Source organism: Elgaria multicarinata, chromosome 2 (assembly GCF_023053635.1).
Source record: "Elgaria multicarinata webbii isolate HBS135686 ecotype San Diego chromosome 2, rElgMul1.1.pri, whole genome shotgun sequence".
In the NCBI taxonomy this organism is placed as follows: Eukaryota; Metazoa; Chordata; class Lepidosauria; order Squamata; family Anguidae; genus Elgaria; species Elgaria multicarinata.
Window position 1 is genome coordinate 92,146,365 of NC_086172.1, and position 23,106 is coordinate 92,169,470.

At 39.8% G+C, this 23,106-nt stretch overlaps 1 protein-coding gene across 1 annotated transcript; it reads left to right on the plus strand.

Moving 5' to 3' along the window:
- The first annotated feature begins 935 nt into the window (after positions 1–935).
- SPTY2D1 (SPT2 chromatin protein domain containing 1) lies at positions 936–22,830 on the plus strand. Its single transcript, XM_063117183.1, has 6 exons — positions 936–1,139; positions 7,617–7,731; positions 8,302–9,759; positions 11,550–11,709; positions 12,279–12,356; positions 18,981–22,830. The coding sequence occupies exons 1-6, from the start codon at positions 1,080–1,082 to the stop codon at positions 19,075–19,077; spliced, it is 1,968 nt and encodes a 655-aa protein (XP_062973253.1). The 5' UTR covers positions 936–1,079; the 3' UTR covers positions 19,078–22,830.
- The last annotated feature ends 276 nt before the right edge of the window (positions 22,831–23,106 follow it).

Genomic DNA, 23,106 nt, shown 5'->3' on the forward strand with positions numbered 1-23,106 from the left:
AAAGGGTGGGGGGAGTTAGTGGAGGTTATGGCAGACGAAGTAAGGTACTACTCTGATAAAAGAACAGGAAGAGACTGGGGACGAAACCGCTCTCCACGCGAATCCCGAAGAATAGGCGAGAATTTTGCGACTCCGGGTTTCGGATGGATTATTCACTAACACGAGGGAGTAGGCTCGGAAGAGGAGGAAATGAGCCTATCCGCAAAGATAAGGCTTTGAAGAGCACGGAGACGAATTTATTTCTGACCAAACGCACGGTTCGGAAAGTACAGCTGCTCTATACGCCAACTGCTTTGCAGTCTTTAACTTCGCAAAAATCATAGGCTGCTGTTGTTTTTAACTTTAGCTGGACTGGAGAACAAAGTGCAACTAAGCCATCAGCAAAGACAAATCCCACTGAAAGAAATACAAGGGAACAGGGGCTAAATTCGGACGACACCCTAATCAGGGGTTGTTTCCCATTCTGTTCCTATTACCCCCGCTGCCCACCCGGTTGATCAGCGTGTCGTCCGAACTCGGCCATGGTCGTCGTACACAGCAGCAATCGAGAAAGCATCAGTGCCAAAAGTGGAACAGATGGCCGGAAATAAACTTAAAGGCGGAACTTACCGGGGAAGGGAGGGAGAAGAGACCCGCACAGCAAATCCTCCTCCAGGGGGGTGGAGTTAACTTAGCATTCTAAATATAGAAAGCCCTACACCCCGCCCCACCACGTGTGCCCTGCCGCTGGGTTTTCAAAAGCGCTTCTGTCACGTGACCTACACGGACACGTCTTCTCCGGAAGAAGAGGCGTGCTTGCGTATGGCGTGAGTGACGGAAGTGACTCCCACTTTTAAAAAAATAAAATAGCTGACGGTTACGAGGTGATATAAAGGGTGGGGACTGAAGCTTTGGGGCCGGAAGTGAGTATGCAGCGAGGACAGGGCGGGGCCTCGCGTCCGTGAAGAACTTTTTCGTCAGCTGAGCAAGGAGAGGGGGCTGAGGAGAAGAAGAAGAAGTAGTGCGGCGTGTTGGGGCGCTTTCCCCCGTCTGCCTGAGCCCCTTGCGGGGGGGCGGGGGGAAGGGCTGCGGAGCCCGGCATGGAGTTCCGCGATATCCTCGTGGTGGCCTCGGAACAGCAGGGACTCAGCGCGGTGCCGGTGAGAGAGGGAGAAGGGCTTGTGCCGAGGGGAGGTGAAGAGCGGGGCTGAAGGAAGATGGAGGAGGAGGAGGAGGAGGAGGAGGACGACGAGGGGGTGGGGCGGTGGGAATTCGACTTGACGCGGACGCCAGGGATCTCGCGGACCAGCTGCTGTCCGTTCTGGACGCCCCCCGGTCCTCCCACACATTCGCCCCCTTTCCCCCTTCTCCTTCTTTGCCGTCACTCATTCACACGCACACAGCCCACTCCGTACAACATAGCTCAGGATTTCTGGAGCCCAGTTGCTCTGGCCTGTCTTAGGGCACTCATCTGCTGTTCGTCCACCTGCTGACAGCGAGTGAGGAGCCTGTTTGGCAAGATATCCGGGCGAAGACCTGCTTTAAAAAAACACTTCCTCTCTCCTGTTTAGAAACCTTGAGAGGTTCATACGTTACAGTGATGGTTTCAGCCTCAAAAAGCTTTCCTGGTGAGGGAAAAGAAAACTAACCTCCCTTCTCTTAATAGTAATTTATTTTCAAACCTTTTCCTCTTGGTTCTCTTTCCCTTCCAATATTTCACAAATAAAGCTCTCTATGAAATAAGGCTAGCCAACCCAAAAGTTAAATTGTAGTTATTGGTGTGTGCTAGAAGTTGTATAAAAATTATTCTCCAATTGGACTGAAACTTGGCATATAAATAGATGGTACTAAAGTTTGTACGGAGTCATATATTAAGATTGCGTCCAAGAATAATGTAAGATTGAGATACTAGAGGATCCAAGGAACTGCTTATGTGTCATTCCTGTTCCTGGATAGGTTTTTTTTTAATTGAAGGGATTTGTTTATTTATTTAAAACATTTATATCCTGCCCTATATCAATAACATCTCAGGGCAGCGTACAGATAAAAGCAGTAAATATACACAGCTAAAAACAAATTAAACCATAAACCAAGTTAAAATGATACATAATTTAAAAGCAGTAAAACTATTAAAACAGTGAAAACAATGTGCCTAGTGAATTCAACCATTAAAAGCTTTGTTAAAAAGCCATGTTTTCACTTGGCACCGGAATAAAATCTGCGTTGGCGCCAGTCAGGCCTCCAAGGGGAGGGCATTCCACAGTCGGGGTGCCACAACAGAGAAAGCCCTCTCCCTTGTCCCAACATAGCAATGTGTTGTGCTGGTGGGATGCGGAGAAGGGCTCCTCAATATATTTGTACTGTGCTAGCCAAGAGAAGGCTACTGCAGCCTTCTGAAGTTTGCAACAGAAATACTAGATTGCGGAACATATTCTTTTTGCCAGCTAGGAGGGGAGTTCAGATGTCAGTGTGTGTCTTTCTTTCTGAAATGTATTTGGAAGCAGGTGAAGAAAATTAAGACAGAAAAGGTAGTAAAAGAGTCAGTCACAAGAAATAAAGACATTTTGCCATTTTACTTCTACCTCAGCTATGTGTATTCAAGTGCACATTTGCGCTATTCTCAGGTTACTTCCTGCAACTCCTTCTTGTCAATTGGATATTACGTTTAGATATAATGGGTAAAGTTTGTATATACACTAAAAGTTGTTAGGTTTTTTTAAAAAAAAACCATGCCTACATATCATACTTCATAGATATGATAGTGATAAGATCGTAGCTGTGGTCTTATTGTGAAGCATATGACATATTACAGCATGTGGTAATAAAATTGTTAGTTTCATAGTTATCTGAATTACTGTTGTAGCTATTTATAAAGTTCTGATAAAAGAGGTTTTCTTTATCCCCCCCCCCCCCCAATATATACAAAAACAAATCCAGTCAGACAATGCTAGCATAAATAAAATACGCTGGGAACAATGCTCATAGAGGGATCCTACTAGGACAGTCTTCCCCAATCTGGTGCACTCCAGATGTTTTTGGATTACAACTCCCAGCGTTCCTAATCATTAGCTATGCTGGTGGGAAGGTATAAGAGATCTATGTTCCCCCTACCTTTCCTATGGTGCATGAGGGAGAAGTCACTCTGCTAGGCCATTTGCAGGGCATGACCTTCTCAGATCCCTGTTCAACGCTCTCATATCACCCTCCCTTGACCATGTAGAGGGGGAAGGACTGCATGAAGATTTTAAAGTTAATGGTCTAGCAATCACTGTGCTATCACATGCCATAGGGAAGGTGGGAAAACAGGGCTTTATGTCCTTTGGGATTTCCGGTAGTACTACACCCTCAGTGGAATGGCCAAGTCGAAGATGTGTTTATATTCCAGGAGTAGAAAACATTTATGGCTGTAATGGCTATTGTCGATGCCTTTTAGCCGATACCTTTTAGCCCATGCTTATGAGGCAATCCCCTCCTCTCCGTGTCATACTAACAATGTCTGTTGTGATAATGTTATAATTTCCTAAATCTTCAATCAATTTTGAATGGAGGGCTGTTGTGATTTTTTCCAGTATTGTACAACTGCAATCTTTCTATAGCCAAAGCAGTAAAAAATGATGTATTTGCACAACAAAGAATCTGTATTTACAGGCAAATGCTCTGCATGTTTATTCTGAAGTAAATTCCGTGTAGTTCAGTGGAACTTACCTTCAGGTAAGTATTCATAGGATTGCAGTCATAGACAAACAGCAGATCTAAAGATAGCTGAACACCAAATAAATCCTGGGCAGTCTTGGCACAGGTACTTGAAAGATTTGTTCAATAGACATGACCGCACTATGTATATAAAACTTACTTATTTATTTATTTATTACATTTTTATACCGTCCAATAGCCGAAGCTCTCTGGGCGGTTCACAAAAATTAAAACCATCATAAAACAACCAACAAGTTAAAAACGCAAATACAAAAATACAATATAAAAAGCACAACCAGGATAAAACCACGCAGCAAAATTGATATAAGGTTAAAATACAGAGTTAAAACAGTAAAATTTAAATTTAAGTTAAAATTAAGTGTTAAAATACTGAGTGAATAAAAAGGTCTTCAGCTGGCGACGAAAGGAGTACAGTGTAGTACTTATCTCTTTTAAGTGTTCTAAAACGCATTCAGATTCTAATGTACCACTTTCAGTTTCTATGATGTGCATATAAGGCAACATTTTTTAAAAAAAATCCTTAGCAATATTTACCATTGGGGATTCTTCCCAAAGATATTGCAAGCCTCTTTTAGTATAAATCTTCCAAGATCCTTATCCCATTTCTTTGTTTAGTTAAATTGCAGCTCAGTATTATGAAACCTTTTTGTGTGTGTGTGTCTGGTTGGCGGTACTAAAAGTTTGGGCATCCTGCAAGTTTGGAATAGATTAAAGAGAAAATTGAGCCCTATGTGTCCTTCTGCAGTTGAGTCCTCCAGGACTCAAGATAGATTTCAGCATATGTTGGATAAAGCACAGCTGCAAATACTATTTAGTAAGTGTGTGTAAGAGGAAATTCCCTATCTTCTGAAGAAACTGTTAGCAAAGTATTTGTTTTATTAAACAGATATTTACAATCTGTTTTCTTAAGGCAGGGAAAGGCATTAACAAGAAAGTAGCACAATATGGACATAATTATTTAAAGCCTTTTCCCTCAAAGATCTCATAGTGAAAGCTCAGAAATATCAAATAAAATATTTTGGAATCTAGTAGAATTTGATCTTTTATTGTTGCTTTGGGAATATTGCACTCTTTCTGCAGGACAGCAAAATCAGTAGATAGTTGTTTTCCTAAGGCTGCAATCCTAAGCAATGTTTGGTTGGATCTAAAGCTTCCCTTTCTCTGATGGAAGAAATAGTCTTCCAATGAAAGGAGACCTTCTATTGGAGGAAAACTTCTTCTGGTGGAAGAGAACCATTGTATCCATCCGATTAACTTTGAAAGAAGTCCTACTTATTTCATGGAGTTTACATCTGAGTAAACATGAATAAGATTGTACTATAAAAATGTATGTATTACATTTTTCTGTAGTTGATTTGAGACCAATTTCAAACCATTGTTAAGAAATTAGCACAAGAGGTTACTCAGAAATTTTACTTATTGATAAGGATTTTAGAACTGAAACTATTCTTTGTTAAATGATGAATGAGAATGTACTCGATAATTTATATGAGAGGTAAAAACAATAATAGTATTGCATCACGTCTCACTAAAATTATAGACCTATTGGTTCATCTCCCTTGAGAAAGCTACACTAAGATATAATTAGCTGTTTTCAAATTGAAGGGACTATTGGGTTAGTAATGCTTTCACTCATAGTTCTCTAATCAGTTATTACTAGAGATACCTCAAGTTCATACCCAAGTATGGATAACTCTAACAACATTTAAAAAGTATTCCTTCTTACTATGACATGGTAATATGGGGCCTGTATAACACAGGGATTGTAACTGACCAAAAAAGTATGTATGATCTAAAGAAACGTATTTGTGAAAGTTGAGCTGTAGGATTTAAATTAGTTCTGTGTCTTTTTAAGTAACAGATTAAGAATTGGTTTTGGGGCCTTAAAGTAAAGTTATATTACATCTTTCAGAGCATTTTTCAGCCTCATTGTAGCTCTCTGTACTGTGGATCATTTTGAATATGAAGCTAGTTCTGTCAGGGTTGAGAGATTTCTTCAATGTACTTAAGACAGTTGAATAACTTATGAAAGAGCCAAAACCAGGTGGTGTTTTCATTCTTAGTTAGGGGAGGAGGATGTTTTAAAACACACCTGCTCTGTTTGTAAGCAAGGGAATAAATGCTAATTTTGGAATGATGTTAAGATGGCTGATTTTACCGTTTTTCAGGGCCTTTGTGGTTTTCTGCATGTCACTTAAAGGTCCAGCGCTTTGTGATAACGGCAATGTGCATGCAGCTTGCACAGTGCTGCAGTGTTATAGTTGCCAGCTATATAGTTGCCATCTGGTACTACTTGCAAAGAGATAATCAGTGTTTACAGGTTTAAAAAGCACATTGGGAGAGGCTGACCTGTGCTTTTCTCCACTGAAGGCAAACTTTTGAATATATCTGTGTAAGACTGATGTTTTAACAAAAAGAGAATAGAATGTTGGTGCTTGTTCCCTTAGTGCTCAAGGAGCTGGCACTAATTAATAGGGCAACTGGAATAGAGTGTTATGCTTCATATAAGCTACTTGTTTTATTAAGGCAAAATATATAGTTTTTGTTCTATACTACACTTCCTCACTTTATGGAGTAGGAATATTGTTCAATTTAAAGTCAGCAAACACAAGCAATGATTCATAACGTGTGTGTGTGTTCATAAAGCTAGAACAAGTAATTACAGTTAAATCTGACAGTGAGCAAGCACACTCTAAATAACTTATAAGTTAAGTAAAAACCACTGCTTGTATAAGCACTGGATGTAAATATATATTCCATGTTGTGTTCACACCCATTTGTCAGGTAGAATATTGTGTTTCAACTTAATATCCGTGATGTGTTATATTTGCAAAATAGTTTGTGGGACCTACTACCATACATATTCATATTGGAGTAGGTTCCACAAAGGCCTGGTGAAATACCAAACTATCCAAAATAACAAACTACGGTTTGCCACAAACCAGGATCTGAAGCTTCTAATCTCCCTTTCACATAGAGGAATGAATGGGAGGAGGAAAGGCATGAGCCTAAGTCTCAGGCCTGCTCATTCTCATAATGGTTTGACCTTACTGAATGTAGCTGCTTTGTTCAGTGGGACTTACTGTCAGGAAAATATCAGGATTTCAGCCTAAAACATTAGGTGATCTGTCAATTTAGAAGAAGGAACTTCAAGAAAATTAGTTAATTGTTTTACTATTTTAAATAAGCTTTTAAAATGGTTATAACTTAATATTTTAATTAAAATTATATAAAAACAATTACACTTGGTTGGTTAGAAATAGAGTTATTAAATCCCCCAGAGAGCAATAGAAAAATTGAAAGTTCTTGAATTTTGTTAGTGAAATTTAAGCTTTTGAAGTAGAGCAGTGAGAGGCTTAAAACTTTCACCAGCAGGAGTTGTACCAATGAAAGTTATCAGTTCCCTCCCTTTGTATCCCAATCTCTAAACAGATACCTTTCTTTTGCTCGGCTCTTCTTCCTGTTATCTTCATTTCCCTCATTTTTCTATGTTCAGAGGAATGTTCAGCTCCCTCAAAGAAAATACACTTCTCTACTTTCTTGATGAGACCCTGAAACTTGGAAACAGAAAGAGATTACTTGTACTTCATTGCATCCCCAGCAGAAGTAATGTCCCTGCTTATTTGTAGTTTCTCCCTAAACATTTATTTTGTTTATTTACCACACATTCCCTTTGAAAGCCTTTCAAATTTCCTACAAAGAGGTGTAAGGAAAAGGTGGATGTGATTTATTCCTCAGTCACTCTACATGTGTATGAGCTCATAGTAGCTCCAGGCTTGCACTGTAGTTTTTGTAAAGTAGCTCTTAACCTGGCATATGATGGAACTTCCTGCTCAAAGCTAAGCAGCTAGAACACCACTGAAATCAATTGATTATTTCCCTAAATATATACTAATTTACCTGAAGTTCTCTTCTTTTTGCAGAAAAGATACAGTTTGGCAGTAGGCCCTCCCAAAAAGGACCCAAAAGTTAAGGGTGTTCAATCAGCTGCTGTGCGAGCTTTCCTCAGACGGCAAGAAGAGGAACAGAAGAAAAAAGGTACCATTTGAAAATTACTTTTTCTCCCTGGTTAGAGTTGGTTTTCAGTTATTTTTTGGAATAACTTTTTTCTGCATTCTTTTTGAAAATCATGGTTTGCTTGTCTCACACAGACTGATGAGTAGTTCTGACATCTTGTATCTTCAATATAAAAAAAGTTGTTAAATCTCAGAGCTATTCTTTTGGTCCAACTTAGAAAGAGCTACTATCTACAAGCACGAACCCCCTATGCTGTATCACAAAACTGCTCTTTGAAAATCCCTTCAGTTTCAAAGCAGTCTGCCCTGTGGAGTGGGGACCTGCTACCTGAGAAACTGAAGGCCAGGCCTCTTGGGTGTGTTGAATTAATTGTGCAGTTCTTTGGATTCCAGCCCTAGTGTTTAAAGAGAGTCTGTTAATTAAAATTCTGCTGTTATTCCCAAGTGTAACTTTTTTAAAGTTTAATCTGCATTTTGATTACTTAGGTAATGTGTAGTCAGAATGTAAACTGAGCATGAATTTATATTTCAAAATATCCAAGATTTGTCAAGCGTAAAAGAACAGTTTTTACCATTTTAACCTTCTTTACAGTTCTTGAGGAAAAAAGAAGAAAAGAAGGACTTCTTGCTAAGCGTGTGGAGTTGAAACATGATCGAAAAGCAAGAGCTATGGCTTCACGGACAAAGGACAATTTCTGTGGCTATAATGGCATTCCTATGGAAGAGAAGCCTAAAAAGAGGCAAGGTCGTGAAAGCAGCTCTGATAGAAACACAGAAGGTGGTGAATGCATGACAGGGGATGAAATGGAGCAGTTTGAATATAGTCAGACAGAATCTGAGCATGAATCAGAAGAATATGAAGAAAAGCCATCCAAAACACCAGTGAAACCAAAGGCACCTCCCAAAACCGCTCCTCCGACAATGAATTTTAGAGATCTTTTAAAGCTGGCTGAAAAAAAACAACATGAACCAGTTGAAATAAAAGTTGTGAAAAAGACTGAGGAAAGACCTATGACAGCAGAAGAACTAAGAGAACGAGAATTCTTGGAGCGGAAAAACAGGAAAGCGGTTTTACTAAAAGAGAAGAAAGTGGAAAAAGAAACCAAACATGTAAGTGTGTCAAGTTCTTCCAAAAAAGAGATTTTACATAAGGAGCTCATGACTGCTAGACTCAGCAAGCATTCAACAGATAAACATTCCTCCTCTAAAGGAGGCCTTTCCTCACAAAGTGGTACTGATAAAAAAGCCAAAGGACCAGCATTAAGTGAAAAGCCTTCGAAGTTGTCACCTTCCTCCAAACCCAGGCACACTGAGAAAGCAAAGCCCTCACACAAGGGAACTTTAAAAAGCCCATCTAACAGCAGTCATGTTAAAGTGGCATCTAGTGGAGGAGGAAAATCTGGATCCAGCTCCCATACTCCCATCTTGAAAACAGCTGCAAATGGAATGCTCAGACAGCCATCTTCTAAAGAATCTGGTCTGAAAAAAACGGCTAGCCATACAAAAGCAGCTAGCGTGACTGCTACTCAGCATGTTAGTGTAAAACCTTCCAGCTCTAAGCAAACAAGCAGCAGTGCAGCGTCAGGAGGCACTCTTCCACGGGCGAAAAGCAGCTTGAGTACAGGTCCTGGGCGGCCAGGCAGCAGCTTGATTACTGGACAAGGATCGCAAGGGCCTGGGCGATCAGGAAGTAGCTCAGGATCAGGCCAGCGAAGCAGCAGTTCAAGCATTGGACCTGGCCGACCGGGTAATAGCTTGGGCCTGGGATCCGGCAGAGCAGGCAGCAGTTCAGGGCCGGTGCGTTCTGGCAGTAGTCAAAGCGTAGGACCTGGCCGGCCCAGTAGCAGCCTAAATGCTGGACTGGGAAGAGGTAGCAGTTCAGGATCAGTACCAGGCCGGCCAAGCAGCATTTCAGTTGGAACTCCAAAACCAAAGTGCACTGTTGTATCAGAAACCATCTCATCTAAAAATCTAGTCCCAAGACAAGGTAGTGGCCAGATGAATGGAATGAGGCCGTTTCCGCAGCAAAGGCCTGGGATTCCCCCACAAGGTATATTGAATTATTTTTTGTTAGCTAATGGGTTGATATGCATTTCTTGTTTTGTCCATGCTTTTGTTTTTTCATCTCAAATATTTGAAGCTGTATTCTGAAATGTACTACTTAGTAATAATAATCTCAAACACAAGTGTTAACATTTCTTCAGTCCCTCAATCCAGTGCATGTTTACTTCAGGCTGTGTTTCACTTATTTCAATGGGTCTTACTCCAAGAAAATTTGTATAGGATTTCAGTACTTTAAAGTTTGCCCCCATAGGCAATCACATTGAAGTGGGGCCTATAACTAAGAGTGTTCCACTCAGTTGAAAATAAATTTCCATGGCAAATGATTCTAGCAGGCAAGGAAAATTCCCTTGATCTAAAGCAGGGATGGGGAACCTTTGGCCCAAAGGCAGAAACTGGCTTACTGAGGGTTGGACTCCATCTGTGGGCTCTGCGCGCTCCCCTCCCCAAGGCCCCCTCTCTGGCCTGGAGGCAACCAGGGACTAGGCAAGGAGAATAATTCCCTTGTTATCTCCAATTAACTCCTTGTTATCTCCAGCAAGGAGATTCTCCTTAGTGTGCAGCAGTGCACTGTGCCGTTCATTTATCCATTGCTTACAGGAGCCCCTGCAAGCATCAGCTATGTGTCCTTCATTCCTCTAAGTGCATGGGAAACGAGAAGCAGGAGTGAAGGCAAGCCGTGCACTTGGCCACTGATTTCAGAAGCTCATGCAAGCACGAGCTGAATGCACTTCACTTGCCCTTCATCTTTTCCACGTGGGGAAGGCAAAGGACAAGTGAAACTGCCTGCCCACCTGCAAGTGCCAGCTCACTACACTTTGCTCCTGCTAGCAGGAGTGAATGTGGGTTGACTATTATAGGGCCAAACAAGCGTGTTTCACTTATTTCCCTTCCCTTTGCAGGGAAGGTGAAGGGCGAACGAAGTGGGCTCCCTGGTCAAAGCACCAAATGGAAGTTTCAGCTGGGAACCAATTAATGTCAGTGTTGGGGAGGCATTCTGGCCCCTGGAGCCTACTTGGTTACCCATCCCTGATCTTACGTGTAGGTATTACTCCAGTTAAAGAAAAAGGAATTCCAGCTCTCTTGGAGCAAGCCTTTGCCCTGCAGGCCAGGACAAACTGAGCTTCAACTTAATCTTTACAGCTGTCAGAAGGAACATGGTATTGGTACACCCTTATTGTTCCATCTAAATTGGCTCACTGCCACTCTCTGGCCTATGCACTTCCTCCAAGAGAAGGATGCTCAACCATCTTGGAGAGGAAGAAGATGCTGGACTGCTATAGCTACAAAATAAAAGTTTTTGCTCCCAAACACAAGACATCCTTCACCTGTCTGGCATTACACTGCTCTCCAAGATCTAGAAATTATGCCAGCTGTATTTCTGAAAATATGGAATGATGATTAAATTGTCTGATCATTTTTACATACATGTACATCTTATTTACTTGCTTAAATACACTTTGCTTGCCATGCTTATTCTGGGTTAGAATAATATTAGAATTATTAGAAGAGTAGACTGCATTTCTCCTCAATCATAATAATAGTGTTGATGCAGTTCTCACATTTTTTTACCCATGCATTTGACAGAACTGTTTCTTCTTGCTAAGGTGTTTATAATGACCAATTCATTATTTAAATGTTTTCTGGCCATATTTGCTTATTAACCCATGTAAATCCTTGTGAAAATGAATGTATTGGCTAATGAAAAATAAGCAGCCCAAAATCTTAGTTGCAATCGACTTGTGAATATATTTTATACGTCTTTATCGTCCCCCTTAGGTTTTCCAAGGCCTACTCTTCCACCTATTACTTCTAAAAGGCAATATGAAGATGATGATGAATATGATTCTGAAATGGAGGATTTCATTGATGATGAAGGCGAGCCTCAAGAAGAAATCTCTAGGCATATTAAAGAGATATTTGGTTATGATCGGTCTAGGTAAGAAAATAACCTGTAACATGTTTTTCCATTGCACCAGTCTATATCATCTATGTAAACTGCAGAAAAATGTAAGTGAAAAGATAGTTTTAAGAGGAAAACAGTACAATATTTTTTACCTGATATGATTGTATACATTTTCCTTCATGAGCAGATTTTAAATTAATTACACAAGCAAATATTTGCATCCGTTTTAACTAAGGGTAAATATACTGAATGTATGTATGTTCTCATAATATAGTTGGGTTCTGGGAGTGTTATGTTTCTTGCACTACTTTTGGTGGGGAAAACCTGTTGGCATACTACTTAATGTGTGTGTGTGTGTATCACATATATACATACACACACAAACACAACATACACATTTGGTAGCGTTTGTCAAAGCACGTGATTAGTTATGCTAAATCATCCCTTCCCCGATTGAATTAAACTGGCTTGGTCTAGCCCTGTAATTATAAGCTAAGTTGAAACATTTCTAATTTAAATAAGTATACAGTTCTGATGCTGAAACACATGCATTTATATTCTCGTAAGATTTGAGTATGTTGCACTTAACTTTGTTATTACAGGTATAGAGATGAAAGTGATTATGCCTTACGTTACATGGAAAGCAGCTGGAAAGAGCAACAGAAAGAGGAAGCCAAAAGGTAAGCTTTGGAGTTACATTCATTCTTTGACTTTTTTGGTCCTTGATTGAAAAAGAAACACTTCAGACAATGATTCTAAATACTGATCAATTTATAGTAAACTACTGCTTTCCATGTCATTCTGAATTTACTTAATTATTTATGTGGCATTTCTATAGTGCCTTAAAGTCATGAGCAACTTTGTGAGGTACTTTGTTATTCATTTTACAGATCAGTAACAAAGAATTTTCTTGAGGTTATATGCCAAAATAATGTGTATATAACGTAGTGTCACAGATAGATGGGATGCTGTGACTTAGCTACTATATTTATCATTCTTGGGTTTGTGGTGGGATGACTGCAAATAATACAATCACCCGGTCTGTTCCCCTCCCTGACTCGAGAAACGCCCCCCTTTTCCCCATCTCCATGCTCCGTTTTCCAAGCATGGAGAAGTAGCTGGCACAGTTGTCTCTGTGCTGGCTACAAGGGGGAGGGGAGTGCAGTTTCGTGGCTCTGAGGTCAGAACCCTGTTTCTGTCCTCGGAGCCAAGAAACCGAACAATCCCATATGCCCCAGACACTGTCTTGGGGACATAGGATTGCTCTCTAAGTCAACTAGATTTAATCTTGATGTTTCTCTTGGGAAGGTGTCTCCATGCAACTCCTTTCTCTTATACCCAACCACGTAGGAGTTTCTGGGAATCTAAATTAATTAGTTGTACTTCCATGCATTATTTTCCTGTTTAGCTGTGATAGTTTCCAAATTCTCACTTAACTTTTCTCTTACTATATCAAGAATGATATGATTAAAGCATTTGGCAAGGCTTCTGGGTTCACGTTTAGTACCCTAGCTTAGTTTTAAACTAAGAAGACCATAGAGTTATTCAAAACATTTCAGAAAGTGATGCCCTCCTCTTTCTCTCCTTTATTTTTTCAAGAGGCATGCAAGAAGGGTTCCCCCTCCATTAAAACTGTTTTTGGTAGCCAGGAATAGAGTACAAAAGTTAATATAGGCTCAGTTCAGACATCACGTTAGTCAACGCAATGTGAAAACTTCACTCAACGGTTGAGTTTTTAGGAGGAACTCCCCACACAGCATGTTCTAACTCCACCATTGTGTGACTGTGGGCTACCATGGAGTTGAGTAAAAGTCAACATGACACTTGATTGACAGTTCCTCCACCCGCTTTCCTCCCCCAGTCCTAATGGTATCCCATCACCCATTGCTACACGCAAACAATCCCAGTGGCTCTCCTAGAGCGGCACTCACTCCTTTCACCACTCTTGCCAGGGACCAGTGGGAAAAGTCAATGCAATGCAAAACTCCATGGAGCCCAACACACAATGCAACAGTTGTGCAGGAACTTCTGCGTGGAGTGTATTCCAAAAAAACTTCCACCGTTGCGTGGAGTTTTTATTTATTTATTTATTACATTTCTATACCGCCCAATAGCGGGAGGTCTCTGGGCGGTTCACAAAAATTAAAAACATTCAAAGTATGAAACAACAGTATAAAACCATAATATAAAATACAATATAAAAGCTCAACCAGATAAAAACAGCAGCAATGCAAAATTACAAATTTAAAACACCAAGTTAAAATTTATTTATAGACTGTTAAAATGCTGGGAGAATAAAAAGGTCTTCACCTGGCGTCTAAAGGCATATAATGTAGGTGCCAAGCGAACCTCCTTAGGGAGCTCATTCCACAGCCGGGGTGCCACACCAGAGAAGGCCCTCCTCCAGGTAGCCACCTGCCTCACTTCCTTTGGCAGGGGCTAGCAGAGAAGGACCCCTGAGGATGACCTATGGGAGGTACATATGGGAGGAGGCGTTCCTTCAGATAACCTGGCCCCAAGCCGTTTAGGGCTTTAAATGTTAATACCAGCACTTTGAATCAGGCCCGGACCTGGACTGGCAGCCAATGAAGCTGGAAAAGGACTGGCGTGATGTGGTCCCGTGCTGCCTTGTTTTGTACCAGTTTAAGTTTCCGGACCGTTTTCAAAGGCAGCCCCACGTATAACGCATTGCAGTAATCCAAACGAGAGGTTATCAGAGCATGGATAACTGTAGCTAGGCTATCTCTGTTCAGATAAGGGCGCAGTTGGTCTATCAGCCTAAGCTGATAAAAGATGCTCTTTGCCACTGAGTTCACCTGTGCCTCAAGTGACAGTTCTGGATCCAAGAGCACCCCCAAACTATGGACCCAATCCTTTAGGGAGAGTGCAACCCCGTCCAGGACAGGGCAAACATCACCTCGCCGGACAGATTTTTCCGCCAGACAACACATTTCTCAACGGTGATGTAATGACTCCACTGTGGAGTTCTAAAACCACCATTAAGAAATGTGTTGTCATCTTGGGATGGGGTAGCTATCACTTCATTAAATAAATACCTGGCGGTGTCACACGCAATCCTTGGGCACACTAGCACAAAACAAGGATATTGATCCCATATTAGAATAGCCTATTCCTTATCAAAGGAAGAAGTTCTTTATGGTAGCGACTTACAGTTCTGTCTTAAATTAATGAGCTATGTCTAAAAAAATAAATGAAAATGGATTCATTGAACATTGAGGGGTTGCATGAAGGCTGAAAAAGAAGGGAAATTACATTCTAGAAATTTGTTAATACTGTCACTCTGCCAGAAGGATCTGCAATGAAGTCCAAATTAGTGTTCAAGGGATGTACACCCTCCTTTCACAAATTAAATTTTCTCTCTGGTATTGATTCACCAAACAGCCACTGGTGAACAAAGGAAGAGCTTTAATACCTCATAATCAGTACTTTTCAATGGCTGTATTTCATTCATTTGCATTGAAGGGAAAGTAAGGAATATGCTAGTGTAAATAACCATTCATCTATGATGTGTTAAGTTTACATGTAAAATATAAACCTTGCAAACCCCAGGGGTACAAACAAGTGCATTGTATAGGCACACTCATTAGGGAGTGGGAACTAGATGAAGTTTCCGGTTGAGTCTGTACCTTGTGACAAACCTACATTTATCTCGGCATAGTGTATGAGATGGATCTGTATGAAGATGAAGTTGATAAGTGTGCTCAGTGGTTGCTCTACAGTTGTAACATTCCATTGCCTGGATCAAAACAACCATGGAACTAGTTCCAGTAACCAAAGCAGACATTCACTTGCTTATTTCCAGCATTCTACATGGCAAACTCCTTTCTGAAACCAAGGAGAGCTTGAAAAACAGATTGTGATATGGCAGGGACGTTAGCCGTTTAAAAAGTAAAAGATTCCACTAGACTAGATAAAATCTTGTGTGAGCCAAACCTAGTTCTTTGGATCCTGGTGCTCTAATGTTTTTAAAGGTTTCCACAACTTTTTGAAAAAATGGTGAATCTGAGTTCATAAAAATGTAAAGTCTTATAGCATCTTAAATACTATATAATTATTATTATTATTATTATTATTATTATTATTATTATTAAATTTATTTATTTATTTATTTATTTATTACCCACCTCTCCCTTTGGACCAAGGCGGGGAACAACATTAGTAAAGGAATCAACACATCTTTAAAATTCTTGATTTTACATTGATCTGGGTAGGCCTGCCAGAAAAGGCTAGTCTTCATTATGGCATGAGGTTTCATGAACTGGAGTCCACAAATGAACTGGAGTTCATTTGATGTATGATGTGCTGTCTTCAGTCTGCAGATGACATGACTGTGGGCAGGGGGTGGGGAGACTGTAAAAGGTGAGGATACAGGACAATGAGAATGCAAAAAGTGACAGTTCAATTAGAGCTCAAAACTATGCAAATTAACATAGTAACCATTCACAAAAGTAGTAATACATGATAATAAAATCTTGGCATGATTTAGCAAATGAACGAGACAAGAAGCCATTGTTCCTCTTTACACTCAAACAAATACAATCAAATGGCATTGTAAGTTTCAGTTCAGCTATCTTATGATGGAGTCTCCCCTCAAAATTCCTGTTGGAAAATAGCGGCAGGATAGCGGCAGATTGTACAGGGATGTTGAAATGGTTTCTGAATGTTGCTTTTGATGATGATGATGATTTATTACATTTATATACCGCCCCATAGCCGAAGCTCTCTGGGGGGGTTACAAAAGTTAAAAACAGTGAACATTAAAAAGAAATATACAACATTTAAAAGCATAAAAAGCATAAAATACAAACAAAGACAATATCCATTTAAAAACAATGATCCTGGGGTCAGTTAAAAAACTCAGCATATGCTGTTAAATGCCTGGGAGAAGAGAAAAATCTTGACCTGAGTTGTCAGAGTTCTGTCTATTCTTCTGTGTAGAGTAGCCTTTCCCAACCTGGTGCCCTCCAGTTGTTTTGGACTACAAACCCCATCATTGCTTCCCATTGTCCATGCTAGTTGGGGATAATAGGAGTTTTAGTTTGAAACTTCTGAAGTGTGCCAGGTGGTGAAGGCTGATGTAGAAACTGACCATTTTGTCTTAAGTAGAAACAAAGGATTTGCTGGAATGTCAGATGATTTTATTTATTTATTTATTTAAAACATTTCTTGGCCACCTTTTGGAACAGAGGCAACAAACAAGGCGGCTTACAACAATAAAATACATAAAATATTAAAAGCAATAAAAACATGTTCACAATAAAATAGCTATTAAAACAAAACCAGCAAGAACAGTAGTAGCAATAACAGTAAACATCATGGGAAGGCCATGGTAAAATAAAATGTTTTTAAGGCTTTCTTGAAAGCCTGCAAGGATGGTGCATGGTGGACCTCAAATGGAAGTTTGTTCCAGAGGTTTGGGGCCACCGCAGAGAATTTATTTATTTATTTATTTATTTATTACATTTCTATACCGCCCAATAGCCGGAGCTCTCTGGGCGGTTCACAAAGAGAAGAAGATCCTCTCCCATGTATACACCACCTAATTGCACTCACAGGTGGGCAAATGAGAAGGGCCTCTCTGATCTCAAAGTGTGGGCAGGCTGATATTGCTGGAGGCAGTAACTAGGTCCCCAAACCATTTAGAGCTTTAACGGTCAAAACCAGGACTTTGAATTGGGCTCAGAAACACACTGGTAACCAGTGCAGCTGGTGCAATATATGCATTATATGATCAAATCGCCTTGCCCCTACCAGTACTTGGGCAGCCACATTCTGCACCAGTTGAAGATTTCAAACCATCTTCAAAGGCAGCCCCGCATATAGAGCATTACAGTAGTCTAGCCTGGACGTGAATAGTGCATGGATGACTGAGGCAAGGTCCATCCTCTCCCAATAGGGCCACAGCTGGCGTACCAGCCTAAGCTGGTAGAATGCATTCCTGGACACTGTAGCCACCTGGGCTTCCCCAGTTAGGTCAGAGTCCAGGATGACCCCCAGATTATGTATTTAGTCTTTTATGGGGAGTAAAACGCCATCTAAGAGCAGTTGTAAACCTCCATCCAAAGTAGCAGGTTTCCCAGCCCACAGTACCCCAGTCTTGTCTGGATTAAGTTTCAGCTTGTTCACCCTTATCCATCCCAAAACAGCCTCCAGACACTGGTTCAAGTTCCACAGCCTCCCTGGGATGTGCAGCTGGAAACACGAGATTTCATTCGCATAATGTACATTGATGTAAATAAATAATACTGATGACACTTCAGCCCAAACCTCCTGATGAATTCCCCCAGCGGTTTCATGTAGATGTTAAAAAGCGTGGGGGACAATATAGAATCTTGTGGCACCCCACAGTCTTAACAGCCATGGGATGGAATAGAATTCCCCCAGCACCACCTTCTGAGACTGCTATGTGTAAGCAACACACAGCCTTTCCTAAGGGAAAGTGGTATGTTGGGTAGGGTATAAGAGAAAAGTGGCTAACTGAGTAAAACTGTGGCAACCAACTCTTCTCTTGTCCACTTTTCCTGCTCCAGTGCAGGAAAAGCTGGCTGGGAATGGGGTTGCGAGTTTGATTTTGCATGTCAAGGGCTCTCCAGGTAACTTAGCCCCACACTGCCAAACAACCTCCAGACTTCCTTCCAACTTTGTTGCTGGGGAAGTGATGGGGTTGTTGCTATAAGGATCTCTGCCCATCTTTGCAGCTTCAAGATTTGGAGGAAGTCTGCTTGCTGTGCTTACCAAAGAGTGGTACAGCAATCACCATGATGAGTAGATTGTTGAAGCCTGTGTGTACCAGTCTGTCACAAATGCCTTTTATATGTAGGCTTACACATCTCCAGTAGTTAGAAATAGTTGTGGGTTGTTTAGCAGATGTAGAAGTATGTCACTTTTTGTGGAGAAAACATCACTCACGTGGGTTAGGCAGAGGTATTGTATTGCCATTGTGGAATACATGGTATGAGATTCTAAGACAACAAACAGAATTTTTAAGGAACTTGGTCTTCATCTCTGCAGAAGGATCCCAAGCCTCTGTGGGCCAGATTGGTAACCCCCGCCAGCGAGAGGTGCCCCATCTCTGTTATGAGAAGCATTCCTTTTATCTTACTGTTCTCAGATAGCTTAATTGTAGCATAACCCAGCACTGTTCCATACCAGATAGTGTGGCAATGTGTAATCAGAGGAGAGTTATTTTACTTGGATTTCATTCTGGGATGGATTGTTTGTGCTCTTAAGTTTTGGTTTTAATTATCGTTGCATTTTGGTGTTACTAAATCTTTATTTTGCAGCTTGAGACTTGGAATGCAAGAAGATCTAGAGGAGCTGAGACGCGAAGAGGAGGAATTGAAACGCAAGAAGCAGACAAAGAAGCTGAGAACGTGTTAATCAGTTCACCATAGCTCTGGTTTTCTGTTACTTTTCCTCCTCATTCTTCTTCTTGTTCCAAATTTCAGCTTTAGTTTTACTTTGCATATGAAAGAGTAAGAAACAGTGTAGAAGATGGAAATTCAAAATATGGGGTTGGCTCCAAACTTGCACTCAGGAGAGTTCTGCAGGTGCTTGAAGGAGGTGGGGTGGCAATTTTCTCCAATTCCCCTTCCTTACCCACTACGCCCAGCACCACTTCTCATGCTCTACTGGAGGGTTGGAGGACTCTCCAGAACAGTGTGGAAAGTGGCCCCGCGGACTGCATGGGAAAGGGGGAGTCAGAGAAAATGGACACCCCGTCCCTTCTAATGGGAAGTCTTCGCTGGATGCCATTTGTTTCCATGAATTGAAGGAGCTCTTCCATTCATGAAGGGGCAAGTCTGGATCAAACCCATGATTCTTTAATTTCACCCTGAAAAACTTATTTTTAATACCTGTCAAGGTCTCTTTTTAACAAAATAAATAATGCACTAATGGAGAATAATAGATGGAATAAATAATGGAAATGAATGTTACTACTGCGTAAAGTAGTTCAAGGATGCCAGTAGACTACTGACTGACTATGCACTGGCTTGCAACAAGTAGGCCCACACAACAATATGCCAGTTTGCATTCTTTATTTTACTTAAAAACTGAAGAATGCTCGTGTTCTCTTCTTTAAAACGCAATTGTTTCCCAAGTCAAGATAGTTAGGTCACTTTTTCTGTACAGATAAAGCACAGATTTTAAAATGTGGCTGCTGTTACTGATGTTGAAAGCAATATTAACTTGTACTGTGGTATCTGTTTGGAGAAGATTATCTGAAAAAATCAACTACTAAAAAATCATGAGCTTTTACTTCGCAATCTAGTAGACATACTATGCCTTGCAAGTAGATGTTGTGGAATAAACAGGCAGCATCTAGAATGAGGAAAAGAGGCATCATCATACATGACAATATAAATCCTCCTGCCACCTTACTAAGCCAACTTGCTAACTGTACTAGACTTTTTCTGTGACCTGCTAAATTCAGTGCTCCTGGGGCCTTGAGAATTTCTTATCTACTTGCATGTACATTGGGGTTGAAGTCTCACTTGAATTGGCACTGAGAGTCCACTGCCTGATCATTTACTCTCCTGTCGTACAGAAGATTGTATTGGGCTATTTGTGTCATTCGGAAATCTTTTTAATAAGAAATGGGACCAAATGATTAGTTTGCCTCTTAGGGCTGAAATTTCATTGCCAAGAATAATAAAACTTCATCCTGGAAAATGCAAACTTGCAATGTTTTATATGTAATGACTATGACTTTGGTGTAGCTGCATTTTAGAAAAACCTTTTCATATATATATATATACCATGTTTTCAGTCTCCACTTTTAGATTAAGTGCATATTGTGTTAACAACTCCAAAGTCTGCCATCTTCTATTAGATTTTGTCCAGCATACATGCTGATTCAACCTAAGTTGTTGTTAACTGGCATAGTTTTAGTTATTCTGAACAATTGCTTATAAAGCTGCTAAATAGCTCTCCAGCAGAGAAACAAATCTTTGTCGTATGTCAAGATGTCACTTTTGTCTGTTTTTGAAACTTTGGTTGCACTCTGATCAGGCTATGCACTGCAAAAGAAACAAAGTTGCCATCTTAAATGTGCACATGTTGCAAAAGGTACCAGTTCATTCTGTTCTACAAAATTGTGCTCTGGAATTTCAGCCCCACGTTCCATGTTTTTCTCCCTCAAGTACCCATGACATGAAGTCACAGCAAAAAAACCCAACTGTTATGAGTTTCCCAAAACTGCATCAAGCAGCCCAATTCCAAAGGACTTTATATTTTTCTGAAAGTTAAGTAGAAGGTTGGGCAGAGTAGCCGATCATTGGGTATTCTGGCAGAAATTAGTTAAGGTTTAAAGAAGTATCCTAATAAGTACCTAGAAAGAAGGAATCCAGCCTTTGAATTTATACATAAACATAGGAGTTTAATCAGCAGGGTTAATGTAAAGAAAACAGGGGGGAAATTTGTTTATAAAGTTCAATGATATGTGATACTTGCTGAAATGAAATAGTTGGGCAGTTTTTACAATTAGTATGTTGCTTAACAGGACTTCTTCGCATAAAGGTTTACTGTGATCACTAGTGCTATTTTCTCCAGAACTGTGTACTTTATGTACCACAAACTATTTTGTCTTGCTACGATCATTATATATAAATGTGTATATAGTCCTACAGATGCACCCATATATCTTTTTATTCATTCAAGACTATGACTGTTGAAAACATGACCAAGTTGCTGTTAATTTTATAATTCTAATGTGAAATAATACCTAAATAATCAACCCAGATTTAGTCCTCAAGAAGCCTTGGAATTAGTAAAAAATAATAATAATAGAAGAATTCTGTACAGTCCAGAATTTTAACAAGAGTCTCTATAACCCAAATGCATGTTTTGACTGGTGCTTGCAAGTTTAGTTCAAGATTGTATTTTGAAACAACTCAGTGTTACTTATCTTATCAGAGATGACAGGAATATGATCTATTCTGTCACTTTCATCATGTCACCCTTTTTAATAAACCAATAACATGCCACTTATTAAAATTCATGTTTCATCCAATTTGCCATGAACACCAGAGTAATCTTGCATTCCAAAGATAGTCTCCCATAATTGTATTCTCTTTTCAGGCGGTGTGCTGTTTATTTGTCTATTTGCATTCTTTTTCTTTAAGGTGGTTTTTGTTTTCCCTTCACCTTTCTTATTTCTTATCGTATAAAGAAAATTTGGCCATTAAATGATTCATTAGCCAAGTAGAATACTTAAGGTTTTTCCTAAGGTACATAAAACATTAAACAAAATGAGAAGTTGGAATATATTTCTTTTAGAAGTATCTGACATTGTTAGGGACTTCATATATTGTATTAGCAAAAACTCTAGCTTGGGTTTCAGATTCTATTCAGTGGTTGGAAGATGTGCCTTTTTTCATATTTAAACCGTTCCATGAATGTAAGAATAAGATAAAGGGTTAATTCTGTTAAAGATGATATGTTGACGCTTAATGTGAAATACAGTAGTTTTTCATAATGCCCTTCCAGATCTTGCTTTGCACAACTACAATAGTTAGTATTTATTGATATTACTAAATAAAATCTAAGGACACTTTATATTGAATTAAAGACTTGATTCTACAATTGTTTTCTATGTACTTTATTAAAGCTGTACTTACACTTTTACAGCAGTATCTGTCAGAGGCCAGGGCAGCATGTATAATGGAAAGCCCTAGTGAATCACTCTGATCTGTTCTTTCAAACAGAACTCTTTAAAATATATTAAACTTATTTTTATATAAGCCCCTATTTTTATCCAGCATAACTAGTTTTTATTTGGCTTTTGTCTCTGTAGCAAGTGTATTTTTACATATATAGCAGGAGACCAAAGCACACTGGAAAGAAAATACAGTCTTGAAGAGACTAGTGAAGTGATGACTATGTTGGATTTATATTTATTTTGTTGAGTCAAAGTGATACAATCAAGTGTTAGCATATAACTAAGGATGCTTCTGGAGTCCCATGTTATGTTTTTGTGAAGCTCATTGTGTTTAACACAATATGACAAATCAGGTAAGAACTGTTAAGCATAACTGTTTTTTCTGGTGCTGTTGAAGTGTATGCTTTTGCACATTCATAGTGCAGTCTGAAGCAAATTATGTATATAATAAATTACAGATGTTAAACATTTTATTGCATTTTTTAGTGTTTGCTTTAATTTGTAGGACATTTGAAAATGTCATAGTGCCCCTTTTTTACAAGACTCCTTGCAGAGCATTCCTTAATTTTATCCCTAGAGAAAAAAGACTGAGTTTTTACTCTGCTGTTAAGTTTATGAGGAGTTATACAGAAGCTAGAATTTGATATGTTTGAAAATATCAAAATAGCTGAGTCACGAAATAAGAGATCCAATAAGAAATATTTTACTTGGTTGACTAGGGCTTAGTATTTCAGCAGTATATAAAATTC

Coding starts and splice junctions, on each gene's coding strand:
- SPTY2D1 (XM_063117183.1), top strand. CDS start 1,080: ATGGAGTTCCGCGATATCCTCGTGGTGGCCTCGGAACAGCAGGGACTC. Junction 1,140..7,616: donor AGGGACTCAGCGCGGTGCCG/GTGAGAGAGGGA, acceptor TTCTTTTTGCAG/AAAAGATACAGTTTGGCAGT. Junction 9,760..11,549: donor GCCTGGGATTCCCCCACAAG/GTATATTGAATT, acceptor CGTCCCCCTTAG/GTTTTCCAAGGCCTACTCTT.